Source organism: Oxyura jamaicensis, chromosome 6 (genome assembly GCF_011077185.1).
Source record: "Oxyura jamaicensis isolate SHBP4307 breed ruddy duck chromosome 6, BPBGC_Ojam_1.0, whole genome shotgun sequence".
Lineage (NCBI taxonomy): Eukaryota > Metazoa > Chordata > Aves > Anseriformes > Anatidae > Oxyura > Oxyura jamaicensis.
The window spans coordinates 27,182,024-27,206,875 of record NC_048898.1 but is presented as its reverse complement, the minus strand read 5'-3'; the positions used below and the strand labels follow the sequence as shown (position 1 = coordinate 27,206,875).

The 24,852-nt window shown below is 43.6% G+C and overlaps 2 protein-coding genes and 1 long non-coding RNA gene across 8 annotated transcripts in view; 1 reads left to right on the top strand and 2 right to left on the bottom strand.

The window, feature by feature from the left end:
- Positions 1-1,123, top strand: part of NRAP (nebulin related anchoring protein) — a 50,583-nt gene extending 49,460 nt beyond the window's left edge. For all 5 annotated transcript variants that reach the window (XM_035330132.1, XM_035330131.1, XM_035330129.1 and 2 more), the window contains one exon: positions 713-1,123. In XM_035330132.1, the coding sequence (XP_035186023.1) occupies positions 713-811 (99 nt within the window). In that variant the 3' untranslated portion in view covers positions 812-1,123. The remainder of the gene's footprint in view (positions 1-712) is intronic.
- Positions 209-20,533, bottom strand: HABP2 (hyaluronan binding protein 2). Of its 2 annotated transcripts, XR_004751933.1 has the most exons (15): positions 20,371-20,533; positions 13,239-13,272; positions 9,601-9,732; positions 8,509-8,619; positions 7,911-8,027; positions 7,470-7,589; positions 6,784-6,955; positions 6,261-6,355; positions 5,880-6,126; positions 4,789-4,931; positions 4,313-4,447; positions 2,802-2,947; positions 1,687-1,887; positions 1,155-1,196; positions 209-772 (listed from the first exon to the last, which is right to left on the bottom strand). XR_004751933.1 is itself a non-coding variant. In XM_035330133.1 (14 exons), exons 1-13 carry the CDS (start codon positions 20,437-20,439, stop codon positions 1,711-1,713), a joined length of 1,698 nt encoding a protein of 565 aa, XP_035186024.1. In that variant the 5' UTR covers positions 20,440-20,533; the 3' UTR covers positions 209-772; positions 1,687-1,710. The 2 variants fall into 2 exon arrangements, 1 of the variants encoding a protein (XP_035186024.1); XM_035330133.1 differs by lacking the exon at positions 1,155-1,196.
- Positions 10,427-12,988, bottom strand: LOC118169132. The gene is made up of 2 exons (XR_004751934.1): positions 10,970-12,988; positions 10,427-10,680 (listed from the first exon to the last, which is right to left on the bottom strand). It is a non-coding gene; the product is annotated as an uncharacterized LOC118169132 (long non-coding RNA).
- Positions 20,534-24,852: the final 4,319 nt, after the last annotated feature.

The following is a 24,852-nucleotide window of genomic DNA, read 5'->3' as shown; positions in this document are numbered from 1 at the left end:
CATTTTGCTCCAGCCTCCTGCACCCCTGTCTGTCCCAAGCTGCAAGAAATTACAAACTTGTTTTTTCCAGGTTTTCCTTCTCCCTCACCTCCACAGCATGGCTCCCAGCCTGCAATTTCCCAGCATAATAGAACAAAAGTCCATACAGAGATCTTGTAACCACTGCAGTTAGGAAGCATTAAATTACAGTAAAAAAGAAGCTCTACACTTTAAATACTTGTTTCATTTAAGTTTTAGCTTTGGCAACAAGTCAAACAATAAGCGAACACAAAAGAAACAGGACATACCCATGACTTACATTCCCCTCTGAAAAGCTTCTCAGGAAATAAATTATAACTATGGTTGAGCAATGCAGGCAGTATCTTCTTAAGCCCTACGTAGGTAATGATCTGATGGGCCCAGGGAAATCTACAGGTGTGCAATTCACTTGGAACTTGCTAGGGTGCTCATTATTTAAGGCTCAATTTAGAAATTAGGCCTTGAGCACATTCTGTCCTTGGATATATGTGTCATTTAACTTACATGAATGGGTCAGTTATCTGCACTTTTCCACGGCAGAGATGTCCTCAGTACAGAGCAGTAATTCAGATTTTGTCCAGTTGTTTCCAGTAGAGGTAACTTTTAATTTGTAAATATATTTACAGAATAAAAGTTAAAGCTTTCTCCTGTCTATTGGCTGTTCTCACTATTTAGTTGTCTGATCTTATTACAGGACCAACTGGGGGCAGAAGGATCGCAGCAGGTCACAGTCAATCCTGATGCTTCAGAAATCCTGCAAGTCAAGAGAAGGAAAATTCATCTGTATAAGTAAACAGAAACATGACATGATACAAATAGATCTTCATCTTATCCTGCAAATCTTGTAGCTTTTCCATTTTTCTGGAAGGCACAATAGATGGCATCTATTTTCTTTGTTTTAAAAAGCAAGCTAGACATTGCAATTTATAACTGATCTTTCTAATTTTTGCATGGATCCTTTGTGATTTATCATTGTATGAATTACAGAGGCTGATATTTATTTAAAGCTGTAAATGAAATTAATACTAGGTGACTGGCAGGCTCAGCTTTGTACTACAGATGAATGAACCTGATTGGTAGAATATAAAATCATTTGTATTGGAACCAGATTTGTCAGATTTATTCATACTTCTGACCTTTGGAGTTTTTCACGTTACTGGATTATTGGCACCATTGACCTAAGAGAATACAAAAGCATGATTTTGGTGGCTTAACAGACCAACAAGACAAGGGCCAGTGGAAGCAAAGTTATTGACTAATCAAGGTCATGACTTTCAGTGGACAACAGAGAATTTATTCTTGATCAACAGGATGTATTCGGATCATTTTAGTTATTCAATCTATTTAAAATCTTCCAAAACAAAATATCAAGATTAGCTCATTAGAAGCTAGGAGGGGTTGCTATAGATAGATTAGGTAGCTGCTTAGAGAAGGTTGTAAACCCTGGAATTCAGATAAGAGAGAGATTATTATTTTAAGGAATTGAATCTTTGCTTGCAGATGTCTACTTTTTATATCCTGATTTAATACCAATCCCATTTTCCAAATTTTTGTATAGGGTTACAGAATCATTGGACAAAAAATGTATAATTCTACTTGCAAAACATGCAAAAAAATCAAGAATTATCCAATAGATTTAGATACGTTTTTTTCAACAGGATTTAATACCTTTTGCCATTCCAGAGCTGTCTCCTACTGAAGTGATCTTGACTCCGACTGAATTTTGGATTTAATCCAACTGAGAAATGTTGTCACCTGCGTATAAACTCCTGGCTTGTTTTTTAACCCACACTGATCACCCCAGCTTACAAGGCCATATACATAGTAGGAGCCATTTTCTACACAAGTTAGAGGGCCTCCAGAATCTCCCTAATAAGAGAAAATAAAAAGCATACAAAATTAGTTCAAAATGTGAAGCAAAACATTGACCAATATAAGAATTCCCTTCTCTCACCAAAAGACCTTGAAATTGGAATGATTTTTTTTTCCTAGCAGATGAATCAGCAGGTGCTGCTCCGTTCCTGAGGAGGGTTACAGCTCTGGAAACAGGTCATACCACACTAGACTTTTGTGGACATAAATTTCTGTTTAAGTCTATGACGTATATCTGACAAAGTCAAATGAAATTTCCCAGGCATGAAAGTACCAGGCAGTCAGAGTATGAACTCAGAAAGACAAAGATGTGATACTCAGCATAAAAGAAAAAACAGTTGATCTTCCCCACACCATCCCCCTACCACTAATCCCCTGAGATAACAATAACAAAAATAATTATTCTGAGCTGGTTGGTAGTTTTCAGTTTTATTCTATTGCTAAGTATCCTTGCGGTGGTAGTTTTCACCACAGGAACCATTGTTCAATCTCCTCCCCAGACTAATGACAGTATAAATATGAACTGGGTTCACATTTGCACTAGCTGACTTCCCCTGTAAGTATTAGCTCTGGTAGTGAGGATCAGATTAGAACTGTTCCTCGTGGTAGTGGCTGTAGTAGAACTGAATGAAAAAAAAGGCAAGTTTTCAAGTTATTAAGACAAAATGCCTCAGAAGCCAAACTTCCCAGGCTAGTCTCTAGATCCCGTAGATCTGCCTGTAGCTGACAGTGAATACATTAGCTCTAGGGGCATACGTCTCAAACTGTACTGAAGAAAGACGATGACTGTTGAAATAATACACTGATGGGAGAAACAGATACATATGCAGTACCCTGCCAAAGCTATTACTCGGCACATCCTGACTATTTACACGAAAAATTAGTGTTCAAATACAGAAAAGGAAACAGACCTGACAAGAATCAGCTCTGGGTCTCTGAAGATTTCCTGCACAAAACATGCTTTCATCCAGTAGCTGATCATATGCTCTGGGTGCATTGCATTGCTTCTGTGAAATCAGCTTGACATTGGCATCTAGCAGCTGATGGGATATATCATCTGCAGGATGTACACCAAAAAAAAAAAGTCACCTTCCTCGCAGTCCTGTTACATGTTGCCTTTGTTCAAAATACGAGCTTGCTTGCCATTTGTATGGGAAAGGGTAAGAGCAGGGAGGGGTGCATGGTCTAGCCTGGGAAGAAAAGAAGCATGTCTGCATTGATAAGGGTTAGAGTTTGAGCCTGGAGGCTTCACTCAGGACACTGAGCTGTTGCCTGAACAAAAGCAAAGTCAGGTATTCAGAATTTGGCTCAGATCAACTCTACACCTGTCAGTGGTACCCTGCTTTTCAAAGGTGCTGGTGGTCTGCAGCTCCTGCTGGTCCCAACGGGGCTTAGAGCTGCTCAGCACTTCTCAGACTAGTGCCATTAGATGTTGTAACACATAGGCTAATGAAACAGATGAAAACTGAAAATCATGCAATATTTAAAGGCAATGATTAATTACAGGGAATCTAAAGACATAACTTGACATCTAAAGGCAATAGCCAAAGTTTCAAAGTACTACATCTGTAGATAATTAAAGGTGGTTTATAAGTTTGGTTCTGCCTGAGATTCAGGAAATATTCTATTTCTGCAGTGATTTCCTGAAATGCTAATAATAGCTCTGCTCAAAGAAGGAGCCATCTAGTTTGAACGCATGCAGGATACTTGATATTCTTTGTAGGGGAAATAATAATAATAAATTTCCCCCTTCACTTTTTAAGAGAGACTTTTGTATTTGGAACTTTAAAAAAATGTCCATTAAATTCTGTTGGTGCATTCTGATCAAATGTATGTGCTTGTCTCTTGTGGACTTCAATGAGAGTTACATCAGAAGGGAGAATTTGGTCCTGTGTATCATATCAGGCTGTATCAGTCACAAAGAACTAGGACACCTACTGCAGCCTCAGTGACACATCTTCCTTCTGCTGCTTTACAGCAACACATCAATCAGAACATGAGAAAATGCATTTTTCAGAAAATTGCCATTATCTTTTATTTAAGCATAGTAATTTCTCCCCTCAGGATTTACCATGGGCAAGAAAGGTTTTGGATAGAGCTAGTTCAACTTGAAAAGCGTTGGTGTTTTTTTTATATATTATTTTCCAGCTCATCTGAAGATCCAGATGCTGCTTCTGAAAAGCTTTATCTGACCCAATGAGATGGAAAACCATGTGAAAGTTCCAGCTTGTCTTAGTCCTGTCTTGAAACTCACAAACTGTACAATAGTCTCTCTCGATACCTTCTTACTTCTATAGCTGGCTCCAGATGAAACCATGATCAGGTGTCTCAGGTGGCAAGCAAAAAAACAAACCAAGCCAAGAAAAAAAAAAAAAAAAGTAAGGAGGGGAGATTTTTTCAGAGTGCTCATGGGCTCACTTACCTGTCTCTGTTGCACCCCATCCTGAAATGAAGCAGTCAGTCCCAACGGGAAAGTGGAAGTTAGGCAGACACGCTGTTTTCACATACTTTGATTCCACGGCACAGTGACCATCAACTGGTTTCAACTTCAGTAATGCTGGAGACAAGATAAAAGTATTTGTAATTTGTATTTTGATTTTAATCCCTATTCATCATTATCAGCCTCTACCACAACCCTGTGGCGGCATACAGGCTTGCACTAACATATGGTTCACACTACATGCTGGATCTGTCCCTATTTTTTCAGTCCCCACGCACAGGGTTTCTACCTGCCCAACACGATTCACATCCCAAATATTCACATGGGTATAAACCATAATTTGACCTAATAATTTACAGAATACATTCTAGGAGTGGAATTTTTTGCTGACTTCAGTTGTAGGCAACTTCAGGCAACTGATTTTAGAGTTGAGACACATTTAATAAAAATGGTTTTACCAATATCGTTGTGTGGGACACCACCCTTCTCACTGTATTTGTGATGTACGATGATCTTCTCCACATCAAATATTTGCTCTTGATGTTCCCTCTTCCTGAGGTCTTGCTTTCCAAGGACCACTTGGAGATTTTCCGCTGGCTCTCTGCAAAAAGAGTAAAGTAAACAACATTATCTATTGTGGTGGTGCAGACATTACAGACCTTGTATATCAATGGTGAAAACCTACAGCTTTAGTATCTGGAAGTCAAGACACTGCTTCTTGTTTTAGAGCATAACCAGAAGATTTCTTAAGATTGTTATAATGGGGCTTGGTCAGGAAAACTCTAGCGTTGGACAATACATGTGCTCTTAACTCATTAAATAAAATGAGTTAAAGCTGCATGAACATACTTTTAAATTTTATTATTATTTTTTACTTTAATATTTTTCTTTGTTTTATTCTGGGGCAGACTAGCAGTGTACAAATAGTTTATTACCATGGCTGTGATGTTGAGTGGTAACTCAGAGTCAAGGGATTACAATCCTTTGCCATTGTCTAAGCATACTTAAAATCATCTGTTCTGGAATGATCTCTAGAGTGTAATTTACCAATTTCCAAAGCTAGTGGCTTCCAACCTCTTCAAAAAAAAAAAAAAAAAATGCTCAAGGAAATGTCATTTTCTGAGCTAGTTGGTACATAAACAATTGGAAGGAAAAGGCATGTTTGTGCTCTTCTGGAGATCTTAACTATGATGCAATTGGTGATGTTGATCATGGTATCCCAATATTCCCTGAGGTTTTCATGGATCCCTTCTTTCAAATATTGTAAAATCTTTTCATAGTCCTCTTGTTTTCCTCTTGCACACTTGTTTTATCTCAATTTAGATGAATGAGGTGTAAGTCTAATTTGTATTTCCAGCAAGCACCATTTTTTCATATATACTTATATATTTTCATGTGCATATATATAATTTTTGTATGTGTTTTCCTTTCAGTTTGATTCCCAGAAATAATTTGGATTGTAAATCATTTGAATTCCAAGTTGTCTTTAACTGCCAGCCTGTTTTTCTTTTATATGTTTATCTACCCTAGGCATAGGACAAGCACCTACGTAAGGCAGTGTCCAGCAGTAAGAACCCAGCACGATTTAATTAGCACTCCACCACAGAAATGTGTGTTTCTTCTTGAAGTCTTTCTCTGCAGAGACACCATCCAGGGATGTTTGCCAGCTGTAGTTTTAACTCCAGCATAGATCCTCTTGAGTGCCCTCTGACCTTCTGGTTGTCCACATGTTTTGAATATTGAATTTGTTCCACTTGGGTCTGCTAGGCTGTCTGTGGGCCATTGGCTCTCCTGAGCTGTGTTGGAAGAGACAGCAAATGGGTAATCCAGAGATAATATCACACAGGAGGAGTTAAGCAACGGGTGGTGACCTGCTCATCCAGACCACCTACACACTGCCAAGCAGCTCACTTCTAATTCATTACTCTACCTGTTCCTGAGCAGGGTGAAATGTCACAGAAGTCCCACTCCACTTCGTTATTTTTTCTGATGTAGCACCAGGGTTTTTGATCCTCATCAGGATTCCTGAAGGCAACAGTTGAGCATCAGCCAGAGTGGGGAAATCTCCACGAAACTGTGCAAGGGAGCTAAGGATGCTTAAGGGAGCAGCCTTATGCTCCCATAAAAGAGCCAGGCTTTGAGACATACCCTTTCATAAGATTTGACAAAGAAGATACTTAAGAAAAGAGAGTGAAGCTTCTGCCATTTTACTGTCCCCTTACCTAGCTTAATCCTATAAAAAAAACAAGGGAAATTGAGGGCTGCTTCTGGGAGCCTCACTTCAGTGCAGTGACTTAGGGAATGCAGCCCTAACAACCTCATGTTTTATAGACAGGCACTGGATAGAAATATGCAAGATTTTAACACCCTCAGTTTTCCAAATTCCTGGGAGCAGTTTGTACTCAGTGATCTCTTTGATAGTGATCTCTACAGCTGCTTCTTCAAATTATTACCTGCAGAAGTTATGTTCACCGATGCCATAAGAGTCAGCATCCTCCATAAATGCATTAATAGGGAGGTCCAAGAGCAAACGGGAATTCCAGTGCAGGCAGGTCTTGCCATTCTCTGCTTGGTTCACTTTTCCTCTGTACCCAAGGGAGTCCTCTTCATAACAGTCATCCAATCCTGTAAGAAGACAACATTAATATGAAAAAGTCTTTATAAAAAGTTGTTCCTTGCCTGAACTGGCTCCTCTTCCTTTCCTTCCTTGCCTTACATTAATTTGATGGGGGATCAGAAAGACCCACTGGATCACATAGCAATATCTCTTGGCCTAGACAGGCCAGAAACAAGACTTATGCCCCAACACCTGTCCAGCTTGAAGCTTGATTGACTTCAAACACCCAAAACCTTGTTGCATGGTAAGTACCACCAAACTATGTATCAGCAGCTGTCCCCAGCCTGGGGAGGCACAGACAACGGGCTGTGAACCTTCCCTACATCATGTTTCTGGTGTTTAAGAAAAACCCAATGTTCCTTCCCCACGGGTCACATACAACCCTCAGCCTCTTCCCCTGACACCCTCCCTGAGGAGGCCGGTGGTCGGGCTCTTGGTGAGGAAGGCCTCGGTCGGCCTGGCTGCAGGGTGAAGGCAGCCTGTGGAGGGTTAGCCCCAGCCTCCCCAGGGGCTGTGACATACCAATCTCACAGAACCTCCCTCTGAATGGCTCAGGGCACTTGCAGGTGAACTTTGATCTGTTTCTGTGCCGTATGCAGGTTCCTCCATTCTTGCACGGGTTTGGCCTGCATTGTGAAGATGCTGTCAAGGTGGAAAACAGAGAAGACCTAGCGACTCTCCTGGATGCTCCACAGCCACTCACACACCCCACAGAAATCCAGGAAAGCCCCCATTTGGCCTCAGATTGGAATTCTTATCAACTCTTGCAAAATGTCTATCAGCATGGGGCATTTTGCTACTAACTGAACCACCACACTGTACACGTGGTGAGAACCATCCCATCCCCACGGCTGGGACCTGCAGCCATCTCAGACAGGGCAGGACTGAAGCGCCACCCAGTCCCACCAGCACCCCCACAGTGTCCCACAAAGTAAGAGCCCCTTCTGCTGGGGCTGCGCTCACCGCGGTGGCAGTCTGGTAACTTGTAGGGATGACTGCAGCTGCACTGAGAGTAAGGTGGGGTTAGTGTAACAAGGCAGTCTCCTCTGATGCAGCTCTTCTCCAGACACATGTCCCTCACTGTGGGAAACAGGTAAACAGGTAAACGCTTTGATTCACCAGCATTTGTGCACGCACAGAGCTGTGCCCCCGCAGGGCGGTGGGAAGCTGTGCTTTCTCCTGACTCCCCAGGAGGTGGTCACCCAGCTCTCACACCATACCACAAAGCAGTGTGGCTTGGGATTTTCCTTCTTGTTCAAGCATCTACAGCAAAAAGGCTGCAAGACCAACAAGCAGCTCACCAGTGTCCAAGTTGGGTGGGAGGGGACAGAGGTGCGCTTTCTGCATGCCAGAAATTGTTACTGATACTCTTCTGTACAGACTTGGTTTTGGAACATGAGCTAAGTGCAAGACATATCGACATGACTGCAGCGGGCTGCTAAAACCCTCACCTCAGTGAACAGTGGGTTTATAAAGCCCCGGTGCTTGTTTCTATTGGCAGAGCCATGGCAGTAACGTCAGCTGTGAGAACAAGGAGCGTCGGCCAGCAAGGATCGATTACCTTTCTCGCAGGTAGTCCCGGTGTATGGCTTGGGGCAGACACAGCTGAAGCTGCTTCCTCTCTTCTCACATTGCCCATTGTTCTTGCAGGGATCAGAGGAGCATGGATCAGCTAGGGTGAGGATAGAGGGCTTTTAGTTTTGCTTTCAGCTTTTCTACCTCCTCACCTGTTTTATTTCCCTCTTTTTCTTTTTTTTTTTAATGGGCTGGGCACAGCATCCAGTGTAACACACACCATGCTTATGCATTGGTTCAGCAGCCACAGGAGTAGCTACAAATTGCTGCAGAGCTTACTGTAAGCTCTGAGAGCTCATGACTTTGGGTCTGGAGCTCTCCAACTCCCTTTACAAGCCTGTGATGGAGCAGATTTGCCTCTGCAGCAGGGGGAGAAGCAGATGTGTTCAGGACCAGAGCTGGCCCTGGGCATCTGCCTCCATGTGCTTAGTGCATCAGTGTCTGGATCTGGCATTGCCCTGGCTGCAGTGTGGCACTGAAAGTCCCCTGGAAAAGCTGTCCATTGCTATTATGCTACGTAATACCCCCAGGGTATAAATAGCACCATGCTGGAGCAACCGATGTTGGGGTGAGCAGAGCCAGCCTCATGCCAACTCTGCTTCCCTTGTACCAGGGGATGAGCAGGGACATGGCCGGCAGCCTCCTGCCTCTCCTCTTGTGTTCCCTGAGCAGCCCAGAGGACCCTTTCCTGCTCTCCTGAAGTTTGGCAAAATAGAAATAGGAAAAAAATAATAAAAAGAAACCTGCTCTACATTTGGTTTCCAGCATAAATACAGAACATATATCCCATGAAAACAGCAATTACGTCTTACAGTGTCTATAGACAAATAAGCCTGTGCTTTTTTTGTAGTAGCAATCAGAAATGTTCTGCCTGATCAGAATCCATTCTGTGAAACCCAGAGATAAAACACAGGCTCCTTACAAGAGAAACACAAAGGAGAACACAGCAAACAATCCTCCTAACTCATCCCTTTGATGCAGGCGTTTCACCAGCAGGCTGGCAGCTGAGGCCTGCCACATTCTGTGAGTGTGGGGCTGGGATTTCACCCTTCCTCACCTTCCTCCCACCCCGGAGCACCTTGCTGGGTGTCGCTGTAGCCAAAGAAATCCTCGAACCAGTCAGGGTCCTCCAAGGTCTGTGTCTGGTGGAAGAGGTCCTCCTCTGCCTGCGTGTGCTCATCATAGTACTCGTAGTCATCGGCAGCCTCGTCTGTGGGGAGGAGAAGGGAATGGACACATGAAGGTGTTAAAACTGCCACAAGGCCACTTCTGCACGTGGCTGTCCTCAGCCATGGCCTCGCCACCACTGCTGGAGGGAGCTGGAGGCGCTGGCTCGTGCCGGGATGCTTGGGGTGGGGGGACACCGGGGCTTTGCCCTTTGGTGGCAGGGGACCCAGCAGGCACGGACACGAGGCATGGGTGGCTGCCACCCGCAGTGCGCGAGGCCCTTTGATCAAGAGAGGTTTCCTTTGCCTTGCTGCTTTGATCCCCAGAACCTCGGCTGCTGGCAGGGGGAGAGCAGCAAGTCTCCGAGCCCACAGAGTCCCTCTGAGGGCACGATGTCCCCATGTCACAGAGCATGCCCATGCTTGCCAGCATCCCCCAGCACTTTGCCAGACCATGTTCAGGGCGGCTGAATCGTGTGGGCACACAGAAGCCCTGCCGGCATGTCGGAGACGAGCTATGGTAATGAGCAGCGCTAAACTGTGAGCAGAGAGATTTTAAAAAGCTCTCCCCTAGGGCCGGACTGATGGCCCCACGGATAATGCTCTGCCTTGAACTGATTATCGACTACATTATCTTAGTTTTCTCTCCTCATTCATTCTCTTGCAGCCTTTATCTTTATTCTTTCTTTGCTTCTGAAAAAAAAAAAAAATCCACTTTTGTACAATGGGTGTTTTATATTTCATATTAAAATAGAACCGTCTTTTTTTCGTCCTTTTTTTTTTTTTTTTTTTTCCCTTCCTACATGCCAACTCTCATTTCTCACCAAAAAAAAAAAAAAAGAAAAAAAAGAGAGAGGAAAGTTTCACCTCATTTATTGCTATGTCAAGTCAAGACTCCTTTTCCTCAGCTCATTATTTCCACAGGAGCTAAGTCTCGACAGTGTGCAAGTGTTGCAGAAGTGTGTGCCGTGCTGAGGAACAGAAGGATCTCGCTGGAAGATAAGGACATTGTCTACGGTGAACAAAATTAAATTTAATGTGATGTAGTTAAGAAAGGAAAACAAAAAGAGGGTTTTGCCTGAAATGCAGCCTGCGAGCTCACTTTGTCTGAGGGGAGATTTTGCAGGCGGACTTGAGTTGGAGGGAATATTGTGAAGGAGCCTGATTTTGTTTCCCTGTTTATTTTCAAAATCTTAGCAGGTAGTGTTGGGTTTTGTTCCACAGGTGCTTTAAGGAGCTATTCAGAGAGACAAGGTAGCCTTTTTTCTATAAAAGACATACCTGGTAAAAGTTGTGAAGGATGAACAGGGGAGTTACGGCTGCTCAGAGCACACTGCAGACATGCCCAGCATGCTTTACAGGGGCGAGAGAGGACTTTGCTGAGCTGGTAGCCAAAAAAACAAGCGCCTCCAACAAGCACAAATAGTGAATCTGTTGCAGAAGCATCTACCGGCTTCTCAGTGCAAGGATGGTGTCAAGAAATGATGATACTGTCACTTCATTTTGTTACATTAGTGTCAGTCCTTAGCAATAGATCAATCATTTATTAAGCACCAGAAAAGAACGAACAGAAACCCCTGACTTGGGTACATCAAATTGAAAGATGTCTTCCTGTTTATCATTGCTTCAACACTAAATAACTATTTGGCTTCCATATCTCTTATTTAAGAAGTGTTTCCATTCCATTTTTTAAATTATTTATAACAAGCCATAGGTTTAGTAAAGCAAAAATAGCATTTTTTTTAAATCTGAGCACATAATTAACGCAGCCTGATACACTGGTTGATTTAAACATATTATTAAATCAGAGTGCTCTTTCTTTATAAATGCTGGAAAACCTTAACGTGCTTAAAAAAAGCAGTGATCTGACATTTGTCACTGAAATGTGACTATTACATGAAATTAAATTAGACATCCTGCATGCAAATTTTCAAAGAATAACTTTCCTCTGTGTAGTACAAAAAAAATCCCCCCATAATTGATAGGCAGAGATTGACTTTTAAAGCTTCAAATCAGCTTTGAGGTCTGGGTGATCTTTTAAACTGCTCAAGCTTTCATCTGCACTTTTTCACGTTGCCAAGAGCTGTCAATCAAGTAATGGATTTCTGATCAATATCCTCTTGTTCATTAGCTTACATGGACTCTCTCTTGCGGGGAGAACAGATATCCCAATGCCGGCAGTCACACTGTTTTCAAAACCTTGCCTGGATCAAGTCATGACTAATGTTCCAAGACGAAAGTGATGCATTAGGATGCCATCGAGTGACCTGAATGGCAAGGTAACTTTGTTGGACTGCAGTTGTCGAGATGAGTGATGTGCAAAGTTAAAGCCTATTGCCAACACAGAAAGCACCCGGCATTTATTCAAGCTCTCTGAACCTCCAGGGACAGACTGAGATCTGCCCTAATTTAAGGAGGATAAGTTTTCCTGCCACACCTCTAAATACTTTTTGTCTGCAGGTCTGTGAATAAAGTAAAGTTATTTTTATGAGGCTGAAATCCTGCTGGTATTTCAAAAAACAAGTCTCCCATTTACTTCTGCACAGACCTCTCGGTATTTCCTCCCTTCCACATGGGTTTTGGCTGGGAGCATCTGCAACTTCAGAAAGAAACTGCAGAAGGAATAGGAGAGGCTAACAGCCAAGCCCTCACTCCTTTCAAACAATTTTGGGGCTCTTACACGAGAGCAGTTCTGCAGCACCTACCCCTTGGAGGGCATTGGCTGCTAACAGCTGCTGAAGGAGTCTAAGCACGTGCAGAAGCTAAACACTGCTCTGGAAAGGTGCTTGCCACACATGTCCTATGAGGAGAGCAACACTGGTCTGGGGAAGCAACCAGTGCTGCATGGGTACAGGGCAGCTGGACCAAAACGCCAGCAGAACCAAGAGGCATGTAGTTGAACAAGTTGTGCATAGTAAAGGCACACTTTTTTTCTCTCTTTTTTTTTTTTTTTGTGTGAAAATTAATTTAATAGCTTACTAGTAAATTAATTTACTCATAATTAGCCTAATAATTTATAAAGCTCAAATCTAAGAGACACTAGATTCAAGAAAAAAAAAAAAGAACGAGGCTTACCCACAAAATCACTAAACTTAGCAATAAAACCACAATCCTCTCATAGATCAAACAGGCTGCAAGAGCATGTACAAGTCCTCACTAGTTATCTACAGTGTCCTCCCCCCAGTTCATCACAGCATTTCTCTTACCCACATCATAATGTTACATCACCTTCACTGACTTTTACTCACAGGAGCTATCGAACACTTTCTGATCCTGCTTGCATAAGCTCCAGAAATAAGTCCCGCAACACAGAGATGTTTTCTGCACCACCACAGAGCATGCAGGAAGGCATGGAAGGGCTGACTGTGTTACTTGTCCAGAGTCCAACAGACCTTCTCAGGATCTCAGGCCTTATTTTAAGGCATTACAAAGCCATGCATGAAGTTAATAAAACTCAGTGCTAGGCACTAACTGAGGATTTTGATGGACCAGTTTGCCAGCAGTGAGGCCTGCATGCAGAGCTTCAAGGGAAGAAACCAAATCCACTTACCATTCAGCAAGTCGGTCAGGGAGAACCAGGAGGTCTGCAGGGGATAAAGAATAGCAGAGTCAGGTTCTGAAAAGAAAACTCAGCCTGGAGCATGGCTACAGCACAACTTCTGATACATTTCTCTTTGCCCCCGTGCAAAGTTCATTACCCACTTCAGATGCACCCAGGCTGCATTTTTAAGAGCTCTTTCTAAAGATCACCAAAATGCCTTAAAAACACTACTCCCAACAACCGGGGGGGAGCTCTAGCTTTTCTGACCACCCAGCCCAAGTTGCAGCATGCTTATTAGAAACCTGTCCCAAATGAGTTAATTGCCTTTACTTATTAAGTGGCCACACACTGAGTGTTTACCTAATGGCACCACAGCCAGGTGCCAGAACCAAGGGGCCTGAGATGCTAGGCAGGATGGAGCAGAGGGCAGCCCACATGTGGGGAGCCAGCCCTCCAAGCTGGAAGGTGATCAACAGCCTTTGGACAGAGGAGAACATTTCTGGTGCTTCCTGGAAGGAAATGCCATGCTTTCACCCTCTGACACGGGGCTCTAGCCTTTCCTATTTGGCTTGTGATCAAGGGCAAATGACAACGGGGAGCAGAAGGAGGAGGAAAACAATACTCAGCCTTTGAAGAGCAAGTGAGGCAGAAATGAAATGTACTGCCACCACATCAGGACTCATCCTTTCTTGCTGTAAGTCACAGCTGCAGCCAGGGCTACCTGGCAGTGGTGAGATCACGCGCTAACAGCGGGCATGAAGGAGGAGATCTGGAGCTGCACTGCTTCATCCCACACGTGATTTGTCAGAATAAAATGCATTTCCAAACAATTTAACGTGTGATCAAGACAGTATAGACACACAGTTATTACGTGCACCTTGCTACAGATGTAATTAATTGTAAAAACACTTCTTACTTGTGCATTGTATTAGGTATTCTGTACAGAACAGAAGCACTCCCAGCTAATACCAGGCTGTGGCTAGGAATGAATGAATAAGCAGCCATGAATAAGAACCTGCCCCAATGACCCAGAACAGCCCCCACCTGTGGCTGCCACCTGGAGCTCACACCTGAGTGTCCCCCTGCAGCCAGAGGCAGGGAGCTGCTCCCCGGGTGCCTGCACCTCAGTACCCTCCTCAGCGCTGCCCCTTCCTGCCCTGGGCTTGGAGAGGGGTTGAGGGCAGAAGCTTTTGTCTTCAAGTAGTCTTCAAGTCTTCAAGTGCTAAACCTTCCCCGCACTCAGGGCAGCCATTTGTTCTGTGTGGGAAAGGCAGAAATTGCCAGCATGAGCTGCATGAGGTGTGGAGGTGACTGCATTGCTCTCTTCTGTGCCTCAGTTTCCCCCAGCTGCAGAGCACAGCTGGGAGTCTCCCAGTGTCCAAGGAGAAGACAAATACCAAGAACAGAAGACAGAAGGGAGCCTAAGCACATCGCTATACTAGTTTTCCAGGCTACCCTTCCAAGCCTTCCCCCATGGGCAGAGCTACTCGTAAGAGGTCAGGCACTCTAAACCTCTTGCAATGGCCTCGTGCCCTGGAAAATGCCCAGGTTTCCCTCAGTGCAGTGTCCTGTGCTCTAGGGTGGCTGAGCCCTAGATTTGGGTTCCCAGTCTTGGGTGAAGGCAACTATCCCCACTATCCACTGCCACAACACAAATGTTGTTTGGAACAAATGTTCCTGGAGCACCCAACGCTGGGAGTACCACCTTGCAAGTTCAGGAGATTGACCTAATCTTTATCACAAACCTGGTGTGACAATGAAATGAAACCAAATGAAACCATTTCAACAAATGAAACCATTTTGTCCCTTTGCCTCTCACATGCCTGATGCAGATCTGTGGGGTACAAAGCCCCAGGCTGACCTGGTCCCTCAGCATGGAGACTTTCCTCTCCCTTCTGAGGTCCACCAGACCACACTGCTTCAGACTCATTTCCACCTCCGCTAGCCAGCATGGGGCCAAATTCAACCTTTTGGCTCCCTGCATGAAGCCTTTCATGGGACTACGTGGCAGAAGCCAGAGAAGCACCCATCTCCTTCCCTCCTGTGGGAGCTTGCCCCTTCCTGGGCATGGAAACGTGTCCCCTTGGCGTGTGGGACATGGGATGCGGGAGATGGGATGTGGGAGGTGGGATGCGGGATGCTGGAGATGAGATAGGGGTGCGGGGTCTGATAAGGGGACGTGGGATGCAGGATGCTGAGGGGTCTGCAGGAAGGGGGCTGCAGGAAGGGGGCCCAGGAGGGGCCGCAAGCAGGCAGGGCAGCACGGCGATGTGGCCGGGCCCCTCGCCCGCCGTGCCGTATTGCTCACGGCCAGCAGAGGAGGATCTTGTCCTTCCGACGAGGTGCAGTACTGCGCCCAGCCGGGAGCAGGATGCAGACAAAAGGAGGAGAAGGAGGGGGGAGAGAAAAGAAACGAGACTGTGGGGCTTGTTTCACCAAACAGTCTCCTTTCTGCAGCCCGACACCGATACTTTGTGCGTTCTCTCAAGAGGGAATAAAATCGCTGGATCCTGCTCGCGGCGGGTCCGCAGGGATGGGGGACGAAGCTGGAAGAACTGGCGGAGAGTAATTTTAAATTTTATGACTTTAGGCTCGTAAAAAAAAAAAAAAAAAGAAACCCTGCAAAAACAAAATCCAGGAGAGACATTTTATGTGGGTACTGGTGTGTTGCTGAGTGTGGAACCGATTACATTTATAGGGCTCCTAAAAAAAAAAAAAAGGTGGAAAAATGGCTGAAATTCAAAATCTCCTAATTTCACCTGACCTTTGTTGTCGTTATCATTGTCATGGTTAGCACTTCACCAAAGCTTCATTTCTCCAAAGAACCATCAAACTATGCTAATTAGGCTTTGTGCAAAGGTTAAACACTGCAGATATAGGATACTCTACATTTTTCCATTTCGACCCCTCAAGAAAGGAAGACTGTTGAAATATAATAGATTTCAAACAGCAGTGCCAGAACCAGGAGCTTTCTTGGTCTCAGGACAGAATCCTGCAGCTCCAACTCTGACAAAAATGTCCAGTTAAACTCTGGCAATTCATTCCAAATAAAGCCAGGAAGATTTGACCCTAAATTCAAGGGAAATTATTTACATCTGCCAAGGGCATTCTGCAGTTGAACTGTTGATTGTGTCTTGGGTACATTTGCTACCCCTTATTACAATCAAAATGAATAATTAAAACACAAATGCAGGTGGAGAAACAGGCAGTGTATAGGCGACAACCCAGGGTTAGACTGCAGATTTACATGTGTGCAAACCAGAAGTAACTCCAGAGCAAATAATGTACTTATTTGAGCTGGTGTGGCAGACTAGCAGAGGGACAAAACCTGCCCCTGCACACGCACATAATTCCCAACAAAATCTCTACAGGAGTTCGAAAATTCAGCTACCTTGCTATGAATTGGCCTGCATGCTTAATTGCACCGCATCGTGGCAATTCTCCTGCAACTTGCCACACGGAGCAGCCTCCACAGCAGCAGCACAAATGTCGCCCCTTTCCCCTGCGCTGGCACGGTTTTGCAGCCGAGGAGGTGGTGGCATGGGGCTGTGCAGGAGGACGAGGACGGCTATTTGATCAACTTCCATCCACAACTGACATCCGGCACGAAGGAGCCACGAGGGCAGGCACAACTACTGCCTTTTCCTCGTGAACCCCTTGATCCTGCTGACAGCTCTCAGTGGGAACCTTTGTCTGGGCTGCTCGCCAAAGGAGGAGGGAATCGACGGTTCTGATGCTCTTACAATCGGCCAGATTTTTGCCTGTAACCATCTTGGATAGTGACAGTCTTTGAACTTCAAGGGAAAGTGGCTTTTCCAGCAATGACATTATATTTCTCAGCCAAGGCGATGGCTGAAGCATAATGAAAGCAGGGCACATTATCATCTGGAGCACACATGCAGCACATGTTGTATTTTTAGCCTGGGAAACCGTTCCCTTAAAGGATTCCACCAAAACCTCTGAGTTCTTCACCTCTCTGCTAGCAAGCCTTCTCCTGCCTCCTGCCGAACTGCAGCGTTTGCCTCCAAGTAGGTGGCACGCTCCTTATTGACCAGTCCTGGGACACCCAGGGAAGTTCACATGCAATGTCTTTATTTCCCTGATGATTTGGTTGTGAACCTTTCCTGGGGTAGCACCTGACACAGTAACCACTGGGACCCAGCACAAAAGCAGCCTCACGGCCCTCGCAGGTGCTGCAGAGACTGGCCCGGTTCCCTGCACAGGCGCGACCTGCTCCTGCCTTCCAAGAGATCAAAGTTTCCAAGTTAATCTTTGCACTGTGGGAGATGGCTTGCTAGCAGCTGGCTGGTTTTAAAGTTGCTCATTCATGGACAAGGTGTGCGTGGGCTCCCCGGTGGAAAGCAGAGCCAGCATCGGATGCCAGAGCAAGGGGAAGCTCGAAAAGCTGCTCCAAGGGGGCTGCACGAGCCAGAAATGTGGCACTGACGCATGCGCCGTGTTATCAAACGCTTTGGCAGCCGGTGCCAGAATCGCAGGTTATGCTGCTAGACTTAAAGCTTATGCAAAGTCATTAAGTCCCTTTAGTTCCAGGGGATATCAACCTGCACGCTTCAGGGCATAAACTGATTGCCTTGGGGTGCCAGAGAGGCGCGCGTCCCTCCCGGAGCGCGTGGTGCACAATTAGCTGGGGGCGCTCCCAGGGCTTCCTCGCTTTTTGCTGCATCAGGAAAATTTAGGAGAGTGCGGCAGAAGGGCATTGCACCTGGTGGGGTGCGAATTGAGAGGGGATTGTCAGTGCTAGCTCCTCTCTGCAGGGGTTTAGTCGTGGCACAAGGGAGGATAAGGCCCTCAGAGGAGAGGTGCAGTGATGGGGAGAGGGTGACGGGAGCAGAAATGGGAGTTTGCTGCAAGGATGGATCCATGAGTGGGTAGAAACACCACCATAAGAAGATATCAGAGAGACACTTGGGGTCTTTTCACCCTAAAATATGGTTTTCCAAGCACTGGAGACATGGAAAGACTTGTGCTGTTGGTAACAGCTTCACATGTGCTGTGGGCCAGCACATAGGCATCGATGAAAATTTTCTTTGCAGTTATTAATATATTAGTATTAATCTTAATCTTAACTTTAATCCTTCCCATTCTGTTACTACATGCACTCAGTTATTGGCCTGGACGTGGCTGGTGACTTTGAAACACCTCCATCACTACTAAGCAGGCATCAGTTTTCCGAAGTTCCAAAATATTCAGTGGATAACAACTTCTGTCGCTCCAAGCCCTGCCCTTCCCAACAAAAACTGGAAGACCTGTCACATCGGAAGACAGTCTTTTATACAGTTGCATCATAAACGTTAGTAAAGGAGCAAGTTTTGCTTTTACTTGCATTCGTGATGCATTTTCATGCATCATGGAAATACTTTGGATTCATGCAGGTGAAACCAGTTTTTCCTCAGGGTGTGAAAGACCAAATGGACATCGTCACCTTACAGCCCTCCTCCAAACTCTCTGGGGATCCATAAATATCCCAGCTCTTTTCTGTCCTATTTTGGCTGACTCAATATGAGCTATTGTGTAAATCTGTATTTGACTTCTTCTTTACTACACCAATAACACTTCTATTAATAGGAGTGTTACAGGTGGGATGTTACTTACAAAAACTCCTAAAAGAGTATTTGAATAAAAATGAGAATGGTGAAAAGAGATAGTATGGGAAATAAGGATGTAAACAGGAATGGGGGGAGAGCTCTGTGATTCGATCAATGTGCAAACTCTGTTACTTTTTCATTCAAAATATGTCAGTGTAAATTCTTCTTTGGAACAAATCATTAAGGCAAAATGTCCTCTCAAAACATGGTTGTCATGCAATGGTCACGTCACAGAGACTCATTCCCCTCTTTTTTTTTTTTTTTTTTCTGGGATTCATGCCAAGTGCTAAGCCAGAAAACCTTGTTATATTAATTATGAAGAAAAAACATGTTTTATTAAAAACTAGCCTGCTGAATATTCTGTCGTGCTGCTTTTCAGTGACAGCAGAATTGCTTTTGCATTTTAGCAATGTTAATGAATTTTCAGGACTGGGGGAGACATGCACTGCATTTTCCACAGCAATATGTAGACCAGAGTCAGAAAAGGCTTGTCAAAGCAAATGAATTAATCTAACACTTAGAGCTAGTCAGGAAAATCCGTGCAAGACTTAACGTTGTCACAGACTGCACCTACACCTGCCTTGCTGAGTGTGAATTAACAAACCAATTCATCGTGGGCTGATTTATATCAGACTGGGTTCCCACGACATCTGAGGACTGACACTGAGCTGCTCTAGAACTGATCCTCCCATAAGCTGTCATGTGTCGGTGGATCAAGTATGCCACATCCACTGCTGCCAGTGGATGGATAGTCCCGATGATACGCTAATTAATAAAAACCCTAGCGTGTAGCAGAAATAACTGCTTATAAACTCACCAAGCTCTTCAAAAGGATTCATCACCTATTAAAGCCTCTCACTACATATTTTTCCCAAAGGACTCAATTTAAACATGTAAACATCTAAACTTTTGAAATTAATTTCAGTAAATACGAAATCACCGTACATAGGAATTGGCATTATAAAGCAGGAGTTTGAGGGTACTGGAAGTCTTTCATGAGAAAATGTACTTGATTGCAGTGCTTGGAGAAAAAAAAAGAAATATTTTGAAAACTGACTTGCAGCTTTGCTTTGGTACAAGCCATTCTTTCATTCTTCTCTAAAGACGAGCTGAAGAGACTTGGGGTAATACCTCCAGCCCTGCCAACGCAGGGCTCTGCCTTGCTTTGTTGTACATTTTGCTGTTAACATACCTCCAAAGTTAAGAGCAATGACCACTCAGCCCTCCAAAATGTATGGCTGGGATAAATTTTACCTTCAACCAAAGAGCTTGCAAAACCTCTCAGCCTGAGCAGAGCCCGAGCCTGAGCTGTTCAACCTGCAAACCCACCTTCTCAGCAGCTGTGGTGGCTGCACTAGCACATGAGGCACCGCACCGTGACTGCCCATGTTCAGCCCAGAACCATCCCCTTGCCATTCCTGCAGACAAGGTAGGTGTGCAGTCCCTGCTCCTTATCCTCTCCAGCTACCCAGGAAGGATTCAGCAAGGCACAGGGCTGGCATGCTGCAAGTAAAGTGAAATAAAAACATACTCACGCACAAATGTGTGTTCCCTAAGAAAAGGATCAGTGGAAGAACCTGAAGGGACAATGCGCCATTAGCCATCCTTGCACTGCTCTATTTGTCCTGAAATTAGCTTTTGTCTTGTTGCCTATGTTTTTTCAGATGAGGCACAATCATTTGAGGGTGAGCTAGTTCAGCACAAATAATTAACTGTGCTACAAATATTGTTTAATGTTCAACAGATTGCCCTGATCAAATAAGTGCATCCTGTCCAGATAATCACCGCATTGGCTGCTGGTAAATGTTCCAAACCAGTAACTATCAAAGCTGGAAACAGTATAAACTAATGGCAAAAAAAAGTATTTTTCTTGTATTAGAAATATTTTTGTTATTGTCATTTTAAATAGGTATGAGTCAGAGTTATTTCTCTCCCCTCCACCTGAAAAAATAGTGATATCAGGTTAAAAATTATAAGATTTTTAGAAACATGAAAACTATGCTTTTTATTATTTTATAGGTTTCAAACAGCAAGGCTCAGGTTCTCAAGCATTTTTCCACAGATTTGAGAACATGAGGTATATTTTTAGATAAAAACTGATATTCTCAAGTAACCCCCGGTGTCAAGAAGCTGAGGCATAGCTGAGGCATTTACAGTGGTGGCAAGTGAGGGAATCACAATACAAGAACAAACAACCCCCTATTACAGAAATGCCAACTTTTTTTTTTTTTTTTTTTTTTTTTTTTTTTTTTTACTGATCAGATCTTGTTTGTACTATGTGCTAAGAGAGCAAGTGAAAATAGTTTAGAGGCCAAGCAGGAAGAAGGATGAGGATGAAATCCAGTAGAAATACAGTGCTTCAAGATCACAGCCCACATTCACAGGGAAGTCCCTGGTAATATGCTTTCTCCGTGTTTATAAAGCTGAGCACATTCCACACCACCAGGAGGAAAAGAATATGGTTGCCTGTTGGGAGGACTTGAATAGCGTACAATAAATATAACCAGCAAGGAGAGGGCATCCACATGTTGAATATGAGGAAGAGAACAGTGAAATCACAAGGGCTTCATTCTTTCCCACCCTGAACGATATTTTTCCTGGTGGTGAAAAAAGGCAAGATGTGAGCACTTGATTACAGACTATGACAAGTGCTAAAATTTGGATGCCAGGGAACCCTCTTTCTGATGATTGCTCACTTTGGAGCCCAAAAATCATGAGGTAGTTTTCATCCATCAGAAAATAAAGAATTTAAGTATTATAATTATGCCACACATGCATAATTTAAGCAGGTGCCTACAAGCAAAATGTGTTTGAGATTTAGTATGTTGGTGGCCACACATTCAGGTTTGAGAGATTCCAGATTCTTTAACTAGTTAGAAAGACGGCGAGATGAAAGGAGTTAGATAATGCACAACTTTATGTAATGTGTCCTTGAGTAAGCTGATTTGCACTGAATTTTAATAGAGCCCTGATTCATCAAATCTCAAACAGAATTAAGGTATGGACTGGATCCTAATAACATCATGCTTTATATCCATGAAAGATAAATTAAAGGATGCAAAACTGCTATTGACAAACATTGATTATATGTACTTTGATGGACTTTGAAGTTGTGCCAGATGTGTCTTGTCAGCCTCCAAAGTTTTCTTTTAAATCTCATTGCATAAGGCTTTTACTTTTTAATTATTTTTTTCCCTCAGCCTCTTTGATCAAGAAAAAATGTAGATCATATTTGCGTGATGCTATTTCCTATGCATTTTATTTAGATATGCCCTAGTGCACAACTCATAATATGTAAAAAACATTACATGGCACCTAGTAATCTAAACCTGTTATCCTGGGTGTTTTTTAACGCTTAACTGACCTTCTCAAGCTGCAGAGTGAAATCTGTCCATGTGCAGAGGGTTAGCACAATGCCTGCTCATATCCTTTTGTGCCACATAAACATTCAGAGTAAGACACAAGTGACAGAGATGCCACTGGCTCTTTGTTCCTGGGAGATTTTTTGCCTGCTGTGGAAACCCTACCCATCCTTTCTGTCATTGTCTGGCAAAGGGGTCCTCATGCCAGACCCCATGGAAAGGCAAACGTGCACACAACATCTACCAATTTCAGAAGATGGATTAAAGTTTAAATGAATGAATCTCCTTTATTTTTCCTATATGTGCAAATGTCTTTTCACTAGGAAGCTTTAAGAAACTTAAAAGCAGCTTTGGAGACATTTTGATTCTTAAAGTTGTTAACTTGCTTATACCTCCTTGCTTTCCTTGTCCACAAGGATATGGCCAACCCTTTTTAGGCACAGCGGGTGCACAAAGTATGTTGCTGTGCACAGTAGAAGGCTTCAAAGGCAGTGAAGGTTTTGGGCCCAGTTGTTCTTTTTCTTGGAGTACACCCTTTCCCACATCTCCAAACCCATTTGCTGGCTTGCTCACCAGACATGAAGTGCTTCTCTGTGACAGTTTATGTGGCTTCAAACTAAAAATATGGAGAAAAAATGCAGAGAGGAACTAACCAATCCTTTAAAATTGAATATGAATAGGTGAAAACAACTGCTTAAAATGCTGGAAGAGAACTGTGGTGGACTGGAGGGCTTCTGCAGTCATCTATACTGCCCCAAACAAATCATTTACTCTCAGTATTCCTTAGCTTCCCACCTGAAGAATGTGGGTGGTAACACCTCCTCTTTTCCCTATGTGTTGCCTGTTTAGACAACAAACTCTTCTGGTTTACTATTTTTTTTTCCTATGTTAATAAACAGCTCCAGGCACAAGAGGTGCCTTTTCTTGGCTGTGGTGTCTAGTATAAAAGTAAGAGAAGAGTAACCTAAAGGACTGTACTCTCAATGATTTATTTGGAATTACTACTGAGTAGTATATTCTATAATGGTTGGGTAATTTTGTTGCCAAAATAAATACCAGAAACATGACTTTGTCAACCTTTTTTTTTTTTTTTTTTTTCCTCCCTAAAATAAGAATTTCCAGTGTAAAGATATTTACCTGGACATTTTTTTTGCCACCATGCACAGCCATCAAATTCTGATTTTGGAAAGCATTTCCAGCCCTTCCTGGCTGATAGCTCTTCTTCTTCCAACATAAAGCAGAAGAGAATGAACGAACTCCATGCTGTGCTGGATATGCATGTGTGTGTGGATTGTTATGGTATTAGGTATGGTAACTGCAAAATAGCTATTAACACCTGAAGGAACAAATCACTGCAGTTGTCAGAGGAGAGAGAAAATTCCTAAGGTAAAGGAAAAGCAAAAGCATTTAATAGTCAACTTTAATACAAACAGTGATTCTAGAAATACTTGCCTGCATCAGGCAGCAGCACAGTGCCCACAAGAGCATGAACAAGCCTCTAGGAGGGTCAGATAAGAAGGATTTTCTTCAAACCCAGCAGCAATGCTGTGGAATATGCAAGGATCAATGCTTTGGCTTTGGCCTTTTCCACTGCTACCATTTTGTGGCTTTCTTTATTAAACCTAATAACTTAAAATCTGTATATATTTTCATGCTACCTTTTTAGTGTTCCCTCTATTTCCCTTAAACAAAAACCTTTTTCAAACTGCAAATAAAAATGAGAAAGCATGAGCCCTATTATTCCTCTTTATGCAGAAGAACCAGAGATGGGCGAGAGTATCGGGAACTGACTTTTAATACCAACTCTGGGAAGGGGAGGAGGGGTATTCTCTTTGTGAAATTCATCTTGGTGCAGAAAGCCAGCATGAGGTCTAGACACCACTTAAATCAACATTTAAAGTGTTGCGGTTGCATTTTGCTTCATAATTCTCTCTAGCAGCAAATTCCCAGTGATGGTTTCAATTCTTGGGTTCAGATCAAAAGCAGAGTAAAAATTTAAAGACAAGCAAACAAACAAAAAACAGAATAAGTGCAGGCAGCAGAAAGTTCTGTTGGACGTGAAAGAAGACACTTTCCTTGTCCCTGCTGCTATAACCCATCCATAATACTTCAAAGGCTTTACGCAGCTCAAACATAGAGCAAGGAATGGCTTGGCTAGTTAGGAGGGGAGGAAATGTGGCTCCAGATGGACACACCATGCCCCACAACTTCTCCAACACTGATGTGGCACCGAGCCCTTGAAGAGCAACCTGCCACACAGGAACTTTATTCCTGCCCCCAGCCCGAGACTGGTGTATGCCCTGGCCATGAGGTTTTCTGTCCCTTTCTGCCTCTTGGGTGTTCTTTTAAATCTTTCCTGTAACAGCTCCGGATATTCTTGTTAGCTGCACAGCTCTGTGAGCCTATTTTTGTGTCTTGAAGCTGCCTGCTAAAAGCATTAAAACTGTAAAGCTGTGGATGAAGAAAGGCAGTTTTGCTTTCAAGCTGAAAAACATGCATCAAAGCTCCTGCCATAAATTTATGGAGTATTAAAAACAAACAAAATGTGACCGTAGGGTAACATCATTTTAGGAAAGATGCGATGGCCTACCTCAAAGTCTGCATTTAATGTGTGCAGCTCTCACTTTAACCTGCCTAGGCTATGAATCCCAAGGG